Source organism: Rhinatrema bivittatum, chromosome 9 (genome assembly GCF_901001135.1).
Source record: "Rhinatrema bivittatum chromosome 9, aRhiBiv1.1, whole genome shotgun sequence".
Taxonomy (NCBI): Eukaryota; Metazoa; Chordata; class Amphibia; order Gymnophiona; family Rhinatrematidae; genus Rhinatrema; species Rhinatrema bivittatum.
In genome coordinates, this window is record NC_042623.1 from 164,135,009 (window position 1) to 164,150,937 (window position 15,929).

Sequence of the window (15,929 nt, forward strand, 5' to 3'; positions counted from 1 at the left end):
TTGCAACGGAGAATGTACTGAATAAGCAACCCAGACTCCCTGTGCAGAACAGACTACTGAATGAAAAAGCTATGCAAAACTGTTTGTCTGAATTTACTCTCATTTAGTAATGAGACAATGTACATCTGTACATAAAGCAGTAGACAATGTACATCTGTCTACTGCTTTACCTAGTCTGTTAGGATCATAAAAGATAGAGTTGCGAGGCCTGACGATGAGGCCAAGCTATTTATAGTAAGCCAAGACACTTTTACATTCCAAAGTATGATGGGTGTCAAATCTTGGTAGGCCTAATTGGCCTATGTTTCTGTTTTATATGGCCTAGCTAATCTCTGCACAGGGATTCATAGTCTAGAACCAGAATATATTATGCTTTGTATTTGCTCTGACCAGTAGTGATACTGTGAAATAAAAAAACTGGAGATAAGTTTAGTTGTCACAGCCAGTTCAAACTGGATATTGTTTCCTCTCTTAGAAAAACGTTTTGTTTTTTTTGGGGTTTTTTTTTTTTTGCTAGAAACAGTTACGTACATAGAATTATTATTCATGAAGTACAGAATCTGCTAGAAATAAAAATAACTAAGAGCTATTTCTTGTCAGAAGCTGTTTTACCTTATATGGAAAATATGTTTTGAATAAGACTACCCAATAACTATACTAAGTAATGAGCTACTGTTTAATATTGAGCAACTGATATTGGTCTGTAATCCTGATTTCTTCAGATTAACATAATTTGTACTGTCTCCTTTCATGTAAGCAAATAAAAAAAATATTATCGGTCACTAAGTGTGTTTACTGTCTAATAAACCTGAGGGTCTGGTAGGGCTCTATGGAGTGCCCTGATTGTAGCAGGTCGGACAAGGCTCTTCTTACATCCATGGGCATGATGGCCTGTAATGAATGTAGGTAAAATTATGGTTTGATTAATATGGAAAGATACTACTTTTGGTGGACACTTTGGGTGTGTACAGGCCACCCCCCTATTGTGGAAGAATTGCATATAAGGGGATAATGAACCAAAGCCTGAAGCTTGACGACTCTTCTGGCTGATGTACCTGCTACAAGGAATATTACTTTCCATGCTAAAAAAGAGAAAGTAACTCCAATGGTGGTTTTATCAGTTGCATCAGAACCACATTTAGGTCCTATAGAACAGATGGTCTTAGAACTGGAGGTTTAGTGTGCCATAAGCCTTTCATGAACTTGGATTCTAATAGATGAGTGGATATTGGTTTGCCATTGATTGGGGTATGGTAAACTGCAATTGCACAGATTAATTCTCACTGATGAGGTATTAAAACCTGAAGAAAGAAAGCAGTTTGATTTTCTTACCTATAACAGGTGTTCTCAGAGGACAACAGGATGTCAGTCCTCACACGTGGGTGACATCATCCGATGGAGCCCAACACAGTAAACGTATGTCAAATATTCTAGAACTTTGACTATGCCTCAATGGACATTCCCATGCATGCCATTATATCACACCTCCATGTGGGGTCCCCTTCAATTTTGTGTTTAGTAATTAAAACAAAAAAAACAGTGAACAACTCTACAGGGAGGTGGGCAGGTTTTGTGATAACTGGCATCCTGCTGTCCTTGGAAAACACTTGTTACAGGTAACTAACTCTTTTCCTCGAGGATAAGCTGGATGGCAGTCCTCATACATGGGTGATCCCCAACTACAGTTGCCCCCAACATAAAAAAGGGAAAACAAGTGCCAACAGGCACTACAATATTTGTTAGCAACAAGCCTTTTTTCCATTTTTATACTTAATCTTTGAGGGGCAGCTTGGAAGAAAAACAAGGCCCAAGAGGGAAAAGAGTTTAGTTCTATACCTCAAACAGATCCCAAAGGTCAGACTGGCCAGACTTACTGTTGCATAGGCCAACTTTGCCCAAACAGTAGTGAAATGTGAATGAGGAGGGAACTCCATATCACAGCCTTGTGGATCTCCTCTATGGGGACTGATCAGAGATGAGCCTCTGACGCTACTGTGGCTTAAACAGAGTGAACCTTGACATGGCCCACCAGATTCAGCCCCGCTTGGACATAACACAATGAGATGCAATCTTCTAGCCAATTAGATATAGTGAGATCCATATTCAAAAGCAGTTAGCCAGCTAAATGAATATTTGGCACCATATCCAGATAATTCTAGCTGCCTAATAAGTTAGTTGGCTAAGTTAGGGGCGTTCTGAGGGCATAACTTGGAAGAGTTGAGTTAGCTCGCAGAGTTAACCGGATGACTTAGCTGGCTAAGTTTATGTGGCCAAAGAACTGTGCTAAAATTAGGCGGTTAAAGTTAGCCGAGTAACTTTAAGATAGCCAACTATATTCAATAGCACGGTTCCACAAATGAATATACCTCCAAAGTTAGCTAGATAAGTTTATTCGGCTAACGTTGCTAGCCAGACTGTCTGAATATGGACCTCAGTATGTTTAGTAACGGCAATCCCCAGTTTGTCTCAAAAGAAACAAAAACGTTGGGTAGACTTTCTATGCATTTCAGTCCGCTTCAGGTAGAAGACCAAGGCTCTCTTGCATTTCAAACTGCATACTGCTTATTCTCCTTGCTGTACATGTATCCTAGGAAAGAATGTTGGAAGGTCAACTGACGGCTTAGATGGAATTCTAACACCACCTTAGACAAAAAATTAGGATGGTTATATAAGAGTACCTTATCATGCTAAAATTTGGAATAAGGTGGATAAGTTACTAGAACCTGGAGCTCACTGACTGCCACCAAAACCATGATCTTTCAGGTTAAGTACTTCTGGTCCTAGGAGTGAAATAGTTCTAAGGGAGCTTTCATCAACTGGGATAGAAAGAAACTGAGGTCCCAAGACACAGCAGGAGAACTAACAGGAGGCTTCAAATAAAGCAGACTTAGCAAACACTGGACAACTAAAGACTGCACAGAGATGGGCTTACCTTTTACAAGGTGATAAGCACTAACTGAATTAAGGTGAATGCTTATGGAGTTGGTCTTGAGACTAGACTTAGACAATCGCAGAAGGTAATCAAGCAGTTTTTGTGTGGAGCAGGAGAAAGGATCTAGGGTCTTTTGCTTACACCACACAGCAAATCTCCTCCATTAATATCCATAGGATCGCCTAGTGGAATCCATCCTTGAAGCTAAAAGAACTCGAGACATCAGATAACTGAAGGGGTGCAAAAATCAACTTCTCAACATTCAAACATGAACTTGATGTTGGGATGCATATGCTGCCTTGATCCTGAGGGATGAAATCTAGGAATGTCCCCAGTATGATCAGTTCCCTGGTGGCCATCTCCTGAAGGAGCAGGAACCAGATCTGTCTCAGCCAAAAGGGAGCTTAGAGAGCAATGGTCCCCGTCCTCTGACCTTAGTATCCAAGTTCAATTACTGCCCCCAAGTATCCACTCTTCCTTAGGCGAGTCCTCTCAATGGCCAGACCATAAGAGAGAATCGAGCTGGATCCTCATGGAGGATCGGTCCCTGTTGGAGCAGGTCTCTGTGTGGAGGTAGTGGAAGGGGGCTCCCTGTCAGCAGTCTTCGCATGTCTGCGTACCATGGTCTTCTTGGCCTGTCCGGGGCTACTAGAAGTACTGGTTCCCTGTGGTGTTCTATCTTGTGGATGATTGTGCCCAATAGGGGCCACGGCGGGAAGGCGTATAACAGAGTCTCCTGTGGCCAAGTCTGTACCAGGGTATCGATTCTCTGGGACTGGGGTTCCCGCCTGCGGCTGAAGAAACTGGGTACTTGGGCGTTGGACCGGTTTGCCAGGAGGTCCATGGTTGGTGTTCCCCAACGATTTACTATCAATTGGAATGCTGTGGTTGACAGCCTTCATTCTCCTGGATCTAGACTTTCTCTGCTGAGGTAGTCCGCAGCGACGTTGTCTTTCCCGGTGATGTGGATGGCCGAGGTCTCTTGCAGATTCACTTCTGCCCATGACATTAGGAGGTCTATTTCCAGAGACATCTGTTGGCTTCTGGTTCCTCCCTGACGGTTGATGTAGGCAAATGTTGTGGCGTTGTCCGACATTACTCTGACCACTTTGTCTCAGAGTCTGTGACCGAACCCTTAGGCAGGCTAGTCTGACTGCCCGGGCTTCTAGGCGATTGATGTTCCATGCCGACACTTCTTTGTTCCATTGCCCTTGGGTGGTTAGCTCCTGGCAGTGTGCTCCCCATCCTCGTAGGCTGGCATCCTTGGTGAGGATAGTCTCGTTCCCTGGCTCAGATGGGCTTCTTGTAGCCACTATCGTAGTTGGGCCCGAACTCTGTCCGGGAGCTGAAGACGTACAGTGTAGTTCTGGGACAATGGATTCCATCGTGATAGTAGTGAGCATTGTAGGGGTCTCATGTGAGCTCGTGCCCATGGCACTACTTCCAGTGTGGATGCCATGAGGCCGAGGACTTGTAGGTAATTCCATGCTGTGGGGCGACGTTCGCTCAACAGGGTTTGTAACTGGGTCATCATATTTATCTCCTTGTCGGTGTCAGGATGACCTTGTCTTGTTTGGTATCGAACCGGACTCCCAAGTATTCTAGGGATTGGGAGGGCTGCAGGCAGCTCTTGTTTGTGTTGATCACTCACCCGAGGCTCTCCAGTAGAGTTTTGACTCTGTTGGTTGCCTGGTGGCTTTCTTCTGGGGATTTCACCCTGATCAGCCAATTGTATAGATAAGGGTGCACGCGGATTCCTTCCTTCCTCAGTGTTGCTGCCACCACCACTATGATCTTGGTGAACGTCCGGGGTGCAGTGGCTAACCAGAAAGGTAGTGCCCGGGACTAGTAGTGACAGCCCAGGATCAAGAAGTGTAGAAAACGCTGATGCTCTTGATGGATTGGAATGTGTAGGTAGGCTTCTGACAGATCCAGGGATGTAAGGAACTCTCCCGGTTGTATCGCCCTTATTACCGAGCGTAGGGTTTCCATGCGGAAGCAAGGAATCTTCAGGTGATGGTTGACCGCCTTGAGGTCCAGGATGAGTCTGAACATTCCTTCTTTCTTAGGGACGATAAAATAGATGGAATAATGTCCAGTATTTATTTGTTGTGGAGGCACCAGTGTTAGTCTCTAAGGTTAGCAATCTGGTCAGTGTAGCTTCCACTGCCATCCTCTTGGAAGGGTCGTGGCAGGGAGATTCCACAAACTTGTCCAGAGGGAAGTGGTGGAAATCCAGGTAATATCCCTCTCGAATGATGGATAGGGCCCACTTGTCTGAAGTTATCTCGACCCATCTTTGGTAGAATAGGGCAAGTCTGCCCCCTATGGCTTCTTCCTTTGGATGGGTCAGCTGATTTTCATTCTGGGGTGTGACTGGGGCCTGAGCCCGAGCTGGCTACCCTTTTGTTATGCTTGTTCCGAAAGGACTGGCTCCAGCCTGTGGGGCGGGCCGCTTGATATGTGCTTCTATATGGGTTGAAGCGCTGTGATCCTCTGCCCCTGGAGGTTCGGGGGAAGGATCACTGGTTTCTCTTATTCCTGTCCTCCGGTAGCTGCGGCAGTGGGGACTCGCCCCATTTGTTGGCTAGTTTTTCTAGTTCGCTTCCGAACAGGAGTGTTCCCTTGAAAGGCATCCTTGTAAGTCATTTTGGAAGATGCGTCGGCCGACCAGTTTCAGAGTCAGATTTGTCTTCTGGCTGCCACGGCAGATGACACTCCTCTAGCTGTGGTGCGTACCAGATCAGAAGCGGCGTCCACGAGGAATGATATTGCTGGTTCCAGGGCCTCCCCAGGAGTGTTGTTCCTGGTCTGTGCTAAGCAGGCGTGTGTCACCACGGCACAGCAGGCTGCGATCTGTAAAGACATAGTGGAGACGTCAAAGGACTGTTTGAGGATAGATTCGAGACGTCTGTCTTGAGCATCCTTGAGTGCTGCTCCTCCCTCCACCGGGATAGTAGTGCGCTTCAAGACCGCGCAGACCATGGCATCCACTTTTGGACATGCCAGGAGTTTTGGCGGCTGGGTCCAGAGGGTACATGGCTGCCAGAGCTCGACCCCCCTTTGAACGTAGTTTCTGGGGCATCCCATTCCAGGTCAATTAGTTGCTGGATGGCTTGTAATAGTGGGAAATGGCGGGGGGGTCTGACGGAGTCCCTCTAGTAGTGGGTTCGTCTTAGGTTCCCCCGAGGCACTTGTGCCCGGGATAGCAAGCTCTTTTAAGCTGTGTGTGACCAGGTCTGGAAGCTCGTCCTTGGTGAAAAAGCATCTCATGGTTCAGTGGGGCTCTGTCCCCGGAGGGAGTTCCCCTTCCTCCAGGGGTTCTGAATCCTCATCCGAGTTGTCTGTGTCCCCGAAGGTGGAGATTCTGGGCAGTGGGATCACTTCCCTGGGCATAGAGGGACCCGGGATGTTGAGGTCCTCTGGTATTATAGGAGGCCCCGGTTGCATGTGGATGAAGGTATGCAGACCTTTGAAGAATTCCACCCAGGAGATAGATGTTTGGTCTGACTAAAAGGCGCCGTGTCCCCGGGGAGCCCCGTTTGAGGAGGGGGGGGGGGGGGGTGTCCCACTGTGCAGTGCTAGGTCCGGCGTACTGCTCAAGAGGCTGGAACCCGGTACCGGCTGGGGAGGGCCATGAGCTGGATTCCCTAGGGCCTCTCCGCACTGTATACACAGGGCCGTGACCTCCTCATGCTGTACAGCTCTAATGTGGCATGCTGGGCAAATGCCATGAGCTTTGAGTTTCTTTTCCGGTGGTGCCATGGCTTGTGCGCTTAAGATACAGTTGTGCGCTCCGGTGCGTCGAAGTTGTGCGCTTAGGTTTGGTGCGCGCTCAGTGAGATGTGCGCGCTGTTATGCGCACAGATCGAAGTTATGCGCTCGGCACATTTTCTCTGTCTTTATGGGGAATATCCCCTGTACTAAGTCTTCTGAGTCATGGTGCTTAACATGACAGGACCCTCCTATTTTGATTTTGGCAATGGTCCTTAGCTGGCAATGGTTTCTTCTTAGTCGATCTAAAGGCTTGATGAAAATTTAAAGAGCTTCTAGATCTTCTGGCCCTGGGGACATTTAGGCATAGAGCAGTAGGTACATCATGTGACTTTTTTGTTTTTTCATTTTATTAAAATTTATTAATTGCTTATCACATACAGGTCTAGGCGATTTACAATAAAAAACATACACAATATAACAAATCAAAAAAACATAACAGACAATAGACACCCTTGGTTTCATAGAAACTATATTATACAATTTGAACATGTTCACCAGTTGAGGAAATCTTGTAGGAGCAAGGGTTCATTTTTTAAAATCCGGTTTGCTGTTCGCCATTGTGAAGGGAAAGTGAGACAAGATCAAACTCCATTTTAAGATGAAAAAGTAACATTAATAGAAAGTAAACATTTTTTTGGAGACTGGTGAAAGAAAAAAAAAGAAAAACCAAACTGCAGTAATAGAAGAAAAAATAAGCTAACTTGATAAAAAAAATTCAACAAGAAGCTTGACGAGAGAGAGCAAAAATGCATTCTTTCAAGAATGGTGAAGAAAAAATTGAGGAGACTTGTATGGCGGTAGCTGCACGGGAGCACCAATGTATGCTCAAAAACCCTTTTTTTTTCTCTTAACTATGAGAGTGTTTTTCCGTCTCAGCGCTGTCAGATGACATCACCCCCTACTTGTGTGGCTGATTATTGTCCTGCTTATCCATGGAAAATGTGATCATCAGTACCAATGTGAAAAAATGAACTAAGGCATGCTCAAAAGCATCTTCAAAAGTCTTTGCTTGAAAATTCTTGAAAACGCATTCCGTGTCCAGGTCCAGCTCTAGGCTAACTGGCATCCTGTGCAAAATGTAAATCGGTGCCCCCCCCCCCTTCTTGACAGCTCTGGCACAGTGCTCCCTCCTTCAGCAGTCGCTCTGGCACAGTATATCCATCTTCCTCCACCTGCTCTTTCCCCCTATCCACACAGTGCCCAGCATCCCCCTCTCTCTCCTCTTTCCTACCCAACATCATCCACCTCTTTCTTGGCACCTCTCCTCCTCCCCATAGGCTGATCCTTCATCTAACAGCCCAAACAGAATCCTTCTTCCTTTTGCATAGCACTCCCATTTGCAGACATCATATGGAAGAGAGCAGGAGGGAGGGGGCAGCAGTGTCCTCTTGAACAAGGCATCTAGGCAGTTGCACAGGCCCAACACAACCTAAAAGGCAGTATATGTCTGTTGGCACTGATGGATGATGTAACCCAGCTGTGTGAGACTTTCACACAGCGGGTTACATCACAGCTGTTTGTCTTTCAAGAATAGAGCTTTTCTGCAATCAATATTTCTAGGCATTCTTTACACTATTTCCAACTGGAAATGCAGCAGATAGGAACTTCCTCAAAGGCTATCGTTCTGTATTATTTATCACAACATGTTCAATTGAGGCTAAAACTGAAGACAATGTAAGCTCTCCCATTGCCAATGCTTCTATAACCATGCCCTTATAAGACTGCAACAGGCGGCAGTGTATGTATGGAGTTACTCTAGCTCCCAAAAAACTAGTACACTTATAACATTACCTATGGTAACATTTGCAGGGAGACCTTAGGACTCAAAGAGCTGAAAATGCTTCCTCCCTCTGGCAGCATTTCTATCTCTCTTATAATGAATCTAGCTGGAAGAGACAGTGACTAGAGAAATGTGAGCTAACAAAATTTCCATACCTTAAATATTCATGATAGTGAGACTCTAATATACACATTCATCCAGACTGCAGATATACTAAGAGAAGTGATTATTTGTCAGTGGTCTCTCTAAACCCATTATGCAACATGCTCACTAGGTGCTGACCTTTGCTGCCTTGGCCTTCTCAAGCTGCTGAAGCTGTTCAAGAGCTGATCCCTGAGAGGCAGTATCAACAGGGAGATCCCACACACTGCTGCCTTCCCACACTGCAAAACACAGAGATTGTTAGTATCTACAACAAAAAGTGTGGCAGAACCAAGTCTTACACAGAAATCTCATCATTATAGCTCTGTGCCCCGGCTAAATGTCAGAATGATCTTTTCTACCTGAGGGGTGGTCAACTCTGGTCCTGGAGAGTCACAAACAGATCAAGTTTTCAGGATACTCACAACAAATATGCATGAGATAGATTTGCATACAATGGAAGCAGTGCATGCAAATCTATCTCATGCATATTCATTGTGGATATCCTGAAAACCCGGCTTGTTGTGGCTCTCCAGGACCAAAGCTGGCCACACCTGTAATAAGCAATATAAACCAGCTATATGCAACTGTCAGTTTTGGGAGTGTTAATTTCTGGTATTTACTATTGCATGGTTGCTGATACTTGAAGAGGACAAATACCTAACAGGAAATTAATGACATGCCTCAAATACTCACTAGGTGTCACACCATCTTTTCAACAGGTTGCTGAGGTTTCATGAATTAAATGTTTATTTTTCCTTACTATAAAAATTCTGTAGAGTTTGATTCTCTCTCAACTGCAGCAAGCACAATTTCTGCTGCTCTGTTTCTGATGATAGATCCACAAAAGTACCTCTTAGGGGGGAATCTGTTGAAGCAGAGCATTTCTTGAATGCTCTGAAGTTGCTTGGGTCCTGATTAACAAATATAGTAGGAAATTACTTCTGGGAGAAAAGTTGAGCAAAAGAGGCTTACCTGTAGGCTGTGTGGTTGCTGTCTGAAGCTCCCATATTGAGCCAGTGTCAGGCACCGAAATAGGTCTTGATACAGGGGGAATTGTGTTCTTCTCAGATATTCTGCAATACAGGTTCGGATAATTACTATTTCTCTTTATTAGATACTGCTTTCTGCCATGGCTCAGAATGGTTTACAACTAAGAACACTCACAATTATAAAAACAAACTAAAACTTATAATAAAAGAACTTAAAATACAGATATTTGTAAAATCAACGGTTAATAAATAAAAGAATACTCTCACACAATACATATTCCGATAACTCTTAATAAAAACTAAAACACAGATATACATAAAATAAACAACCAGTTGATAAATGAAGACATCATCTAAATACTGATTCAAACAAATGAGTTTAACATTTTCTTAAAGGTTTTTGAATAGGCAACGAGGTGCAAGTCATATGGAAGAGAATGCCATTGAGATGGAATTGTGCACAAATTCACAATCTACTCGTCATGCTTTCTCGCCTTCTGTCCTAGATCTTTAATTAGTATGTAATGGAACATTTAATTTAATACCTATTGATGAATGCTACCTCTGTAACTCATCCTTATTTGTTGATACATAGCAATGAATGTTACTTTTCTAAACTGCTGGGATCTTTTATATGAAATGATGGTATATAAAATGCCCATATAAATAAATAGATAAATAAAAATACAAAATGTATCATGTGTCTTATCACATCAAGTTTCCTGGAACTGAGTCTGCAATTCTACAGCCAGACTGCCATCAATGACAGCTTCCAACCCAGAAGTGTCCTCCCACTGTCAACTAAGGTACTAGCAGAATGGATCAGCCACACAATAATATGCAAATGGAGACAACATGCATGCATAGTTAACCATAGCATGTAAGTTATGACTAACAATATGAGCTTTTCTAAAGAAGTGCACTGTCAATGTCAGTACGAACTTTGCAGCACTGCTAACAAGACTGCAGCAAATATTTCCTGGTGCTAAGGAAATGTATTATGCATATAACTTTTATTCAGGAATATTTGCTTGCACACCCATCACCTTTATCAGGCCGCCAACAGAAATTCTCTGTTGGGTCAGTCTTATGGAGAAGCAGATTGAATGCTTACCTCATTTTCAGGGTCTGGAACTGCTGAAGGAGAAGTGCCAGCTGTTGCTGCTCCTGGGAGGAGAGTGCTGCTTTCTGCTGCTGGGCGAGGACTTGGGCATACTGCTGTCTGTAAAATAGGAAACAATCTCACTAGTCATATTAAGTGTCCAAGTCACAACCCCTTACTCATACTCGCTGACCTTGAAAATCTCATCAATGAACATTGAAATTAAACAGTAACTTAAAACAGATGAAAAGTACAATTCCTGAAGCCTGATTTATTTAAAAATGTATATACTGAATGCCTCAGGCCTTGCCACAAGTGACACTAGCAGTTACTCACAGTATGTGACAAGTCTGATAAAGTACCCCAATTTATGATTCCAATGTCTACCCCACACTTTATGTCAATCCTGAAGATTCTGTGTTCCCACTGTTGGCTTCAAGGCATTTAATCTGAAAAACCTCACTTCAGGCCCCCAAATGACTAAAAGGAAAATACCAAGAATCTGCAATGGCACCTCAAAACAATCAGAACTCATGGGTGAGAAACCTCTTCCTTTACAGCATGATGGACTTCAGTGCCTGTGTCAAGACCAATGGGTCTTGAACCAGCAGGTACAGAAATGGCAGCCCAAGACTCCAGGAGGTACAGCCACAATAGCTATGAAATCTAGAGAGCAAGGAATCACTCCCAACAATATACAGTTTAAACCCTGAACCAAAAAAGCCCAGTGCTGACCCAATGAAAGCACGATCCTGATCCTTGTCCAGAGTCCTGCAGGAGCACCTTTCCAGTGTTCAGTCTTAGCTCTTGAATCTCTGAATTTCAACTGGGTACTATCTTGAATTAATCTGAAAGACTGGATTGGAATATCCCTGCTGCAGAATCAATAAGTAGAAAGATTATGGATGCCCTTCAAGGGGCTGTGCTTAGACAAATGGTAATGGAACCAATGAGAGGAAAAGAGATACTAGTCCCAGTGCTCACAAATGGAAGTAGTATTCCTAATGACCAGGTAGGACACCACTTGAGCGTCAGTGATCAGACAGTATGGTTTGATATAGCAGCCAAGACAGAGAGAAGTCACACGAATATAAGTTCTGAACTTCAAAAATACAGACTTTGTTAATATGGGGAAGTACCTTGAGGAGAAGCTAGAAGATTAGGTGAAAATGAGTGAGTTGGAACAATAGTGGGCCAAACTACAAAGAGCTATAATAAAGGTGACAAATCTTTATGTAAGAAAAGTAAAATAAGAGGAAACTGATATGGTTTCTCCAAGGAGATGGCTGAAAAAATAAAGGCAAAAAGAACAAAGGATCTCAAAAAGAACAACATATGGAAGAATATGTGGTGAAAATGAAAAAGATGAGAAAAGAAATCAGGAGGGCAAAAGCTTAAGTAGAAGAAAGGATCATCAAAGAGGTAAAGTGAGGTGACAAAACATTTTTCAGATATAACAGAGAAAGGAGGAAAGCCAGAGGTGATTGAAAGGAAACAAGGGTCATTGTGTGGAGAAAGATGAAGAAATAGAAGAAATATTAAAAAAAATACTTAAGTTCAATGTTCACTAAAGGCAACCTTGGAGGAGTACTGTTGCTGATTGGCAAGAGAACAGATGGGAATGGGATAGATACCGCGCCATTTACAGGAGAGAGTGCATTTGTGAGAAACTAGCAAAACTAAGTGGACAAGGCCATGGGTCCTGATGAAATACATTCCAGGATAATAAAGCAGCTCAGAGAGGTGCTGGCAGATCTGCTGAAAGACCTGTTTAATAGATCCTTGGAAACAGGAGTAGTACCACATAATTGGAGCAGGGCGGTTGTGGTCCTGTTTCACAAAAATGGTAGTAGAGAAGAAGCTAGAATCTACAGGCCAGTTAGCCTCACCTCGGGGTTGGGAAAATTAATAGAGACTCTGCTTAAGGAAAGGATAATTAACTATCTACAATCAGTGGACTGCAAGATCCAAGGCAACATGGTTTTACCAGAGGATGATCATGTCAAACTAATCTGTTTGATATTTTTGACTGGGTGATTACAGTATTATATCAAGAATGATCACTTGATGTGATTTATCTGGATTTCAGCAAAGCTTTTGATACTTGTCCCACATAGGAAAGCTCAAGAACAAAATGAAAAGCCTGGGAGTAGGTACCAAGGTGGTGGAATTGGTTGACTGACAGACGACAGCAAGCAGTGGTAAATGGAACCTACTCTGAAGAGTGATGAGTGATGAGTGATAAGTTGAGTGCCTCAAGGATCAGTTCTGGGGTCTGTTTTGTTAACCATCTTTGAGTGAAATTGCAGAAGGGTTAGAAAGAAAAGATAGGAAAATTGATTCTTACCTGCTAATTTTCATTCCTGGAATACCACAGATCAGTCCAGACAAGTGGGTTTTGCATCCCTACCAGCAGATGGAGGCAGAGAATAAAAACTTTTCAGGCACTGCTACATAACTGAGTGTGCCACCTGCAGTACCTCAGTAATGCCCTGTACCCAAGCTAAAGTAGAGCCAGATTCCCAACGTCCACGAACTACCACACGTCACTAGGCGAACGAGGGTTGAAGGCCCCTGAAGCGGAGCCCTCACATCCAACTAAGGAATAGAAAACCTTTCAGTCCTCAGTATCCAACTAGATATAGAAATAAGCTCTGCAGAAAACCCCTATCGTAACCATAACAGTCTGTCGGAATCCAGGGGATGGATCTCTGGTCTGATCTGTGGTATTCCAGAAACTAAAATTAGCAGGTAAGAACCAATTTTCCTTTCCTGTTCATATCCCAGATAGTCCAGACAAGTGGGATATACCCAAGCTCCCCTACATTGGGCAGGCACCCAAAAGACCCATTTGCAGAGCACTTTCACCAAAGTTCACCTCCTCTAGTGGTAATGCCTGGTGAAAGTGTGAAGAGAAGAATGTGTAGCTGCTCTACAGATCTCCTGTGGCGACACTAATTGACACTCCTCCCAAGAGGTTGCTTGCGTCCGTAACCCTTCTGGAACCTTCCGACCTTTACAAACATAGGCTGAAATAATAGACTCCTTTAACCACTGAGCAATAGTGGATTTAGACACTTTAGCTCCTTTGCTTGCGCCCCCAAACAAGATGAACAGATGATCCCAGCATCGGAAACTGTTAGTGACCTCAAGGTAATGCATCTGGGTCCGCCTCACATCCAAAAAGTGAAGCTCCCGCGCATGCGCTCTGTCTTGCCAACAAATTCGGAAAAGCTGGCAGTTCCAGTCTGGTTGAGGTGGAACGAAAAAACAACCTTCAACAAAAAATGAGAGCACCTTACACAAAGATTCGCCATCCTCTGATATCCTCAGAAATGGCTCCCTGCAGGACAAGGCCTGAAGTTCTGAAATCTATCTGGCCAAACAAATCGCTACCAGAAACACCATTTTCAAGATAAGGTCTTTCAGTGTCACTCTCCACAAAGACTCAAATGGAGGACCACACAGCCCTCGCAAGACCAAGTTAACATCACAGGAGGGATACGTCCTTCGTGCTGGCTGTTGCAAATGCTTGGCCACCCTAAGAAAGCATATGATGTCCGGATGAGAAGCATCGCTGCTGCCCCTACACCCGAAGCAAATTATAGACCAGACCCTTTGACAAGCACTGTTGTAAAAACGCCAAGATGTGCTGAACATCTACCAGCAATGGATCTAGGCCCTTCTCCATACACCAAGACTCAAACACTCCACACCCTGATATAAGCCAGCGAGGTGGAAAGTTTCCTTGCCTGTAGTAAAGTACTACAACGTCTCCTCTGAAAGCCAAGCCGTGAGATAAAAAGCAATTCACTCGATCTGAAAAGAGGCCCCTGCTGAGCAGGCCTTGCAGATGAGCCAACCAGATAGGTCCGTCCACAGTGAGATGGATCAGATCCGCAAACCATGGCCACTCCGGCACCACTAGAACCATCCTGCCTGGATGTCGCTCTACGCGCCTCAACACTCGGCCTACGACGGGCCAAGGAGAAAACATGTGCAGCAGAATTCCCGTTGGCCATGAAAGAACCAGGGCATTAATCCTTCGGCCACTACCTTTCTTCTGCAACTGAAAAACCGTGCTGATTTGGCATTGCTGCGCAACGCCATCAGATTCAGTTGGGGATTGCCCCGCCTGACACGAATGAGGTCCAAGGCTTCCGCCAACAACTCCCATTATCCCGAATCCAATTGTTGTCTGCTGAAAAAATCCGCCTGCACGTTGTCCACTCCGGCCATATATGCCGCAATCCCCTCCAAATATTGCTACACCCAAACAACTCCTGAGCCTCCAGAGTCACAGCTCGATTCCTTGTCCTGCCTTGCCAATATGCCATCGTTATTACATTGTCCGAGAACACTTATCATTTGTCCCTGAATCTGAGGAGGGAATGCCAAACAATGCCCTGTGCACCATCCTTATTCCCATGAATTGATAGACCTGAATGCTTCTTCTGGTGACCACAGCTCTTTGGCCATCCTCCCTTGACAGACTATTTCCCATCCGTGGTCAGCCCTACCCAGTCTGAAAACTCCATATCGGGCTGAGACAGCCACTATGACAGACTAGATCTGGAGACCCTCTGCAGCGGTAAAGGCTGATGAAATTCCTCCAACAATGGGTTCCAATGGGAGAGAAGCACCCTCTGGAGCATACACATATGGGTAAAGGTCCATGGCACCAAATCCAGCATAGACGCCATATAACCCAGAACCTACAGATAATCCCAGGTCCTGGGCACTGGCATCTGCAACAGCCAGCCCACTTGCGATTGCAATGTCAAAATTCTCTCGGCGGTAAGAAACTCCTTGCCCAGCTGGGTGTCGAATCTCATCCCCAGGCACTCCAATGTCTGGGCCAGAACCAGGTTATTCTTTGCTAGGTTCAAAGCCCAGAGATCACAATATCTCCAATACTCTCCAAATAGACCAACGACATTCTTCCTCTGACTTCGCTTGGATAAACCAGTCACCTAGATACAGATGAACTAGAACTTCCTCTTTCTGGAGCACTGCAGCCATCACAGCCATCACCTTTATGAAGGTCCATAGTACTATCGCAAGTCTGAAGGATAGGGCCCAAAACTGGAAATGCTGCCTCAGCACCATAAAATGAAGATATTTATGATGATCTGCTCATATGGGTACATGCAGGTAAGTTTCAGTCAAGTCCACTGAAGCCAAAAACCTCCTTACTGGACCACA

General features: G+C 44.5%; 1 protein-coding gene across 8 annotated transcripts in view; it reads right to left on the reverse strand.

Moving 5' to 3' along the window:
- The window catches only part of GIGYF2 (GRB10 interacting GYF protein 2), a 444,297-nt gene that overhangs the window by 118,398 nt on the left and 309,970 nt on the right, over positions 1–15,929 (reverse strand). For all 8 annotated transcript variants that reach the window (XR_003858724.1, XR_003858723.1, XM_029616693.1 and 5 more), the window contains 3 exons: positions 10,737–10,844; positions 9,606–9,706; positions 8,772–8,872 (listed from right to left, as the gene is read on the reverse strand). Coding sequence is in view for 6 of the 8 variants with exons in the window: in XM_029616693.1 (XP_029472553.1) it covers positions 8,772–8,872; positions 9,606–9,706; positions 10,737–10,844 (310 nt within the window). In the remaining 2 variants the exon portion in view is untranslated. The remainder of the gene's footprint in view (positions 1–8,771; positions 8,873–9,605; positions 9,707–10,736; positions 10,845–15,929) is intronic.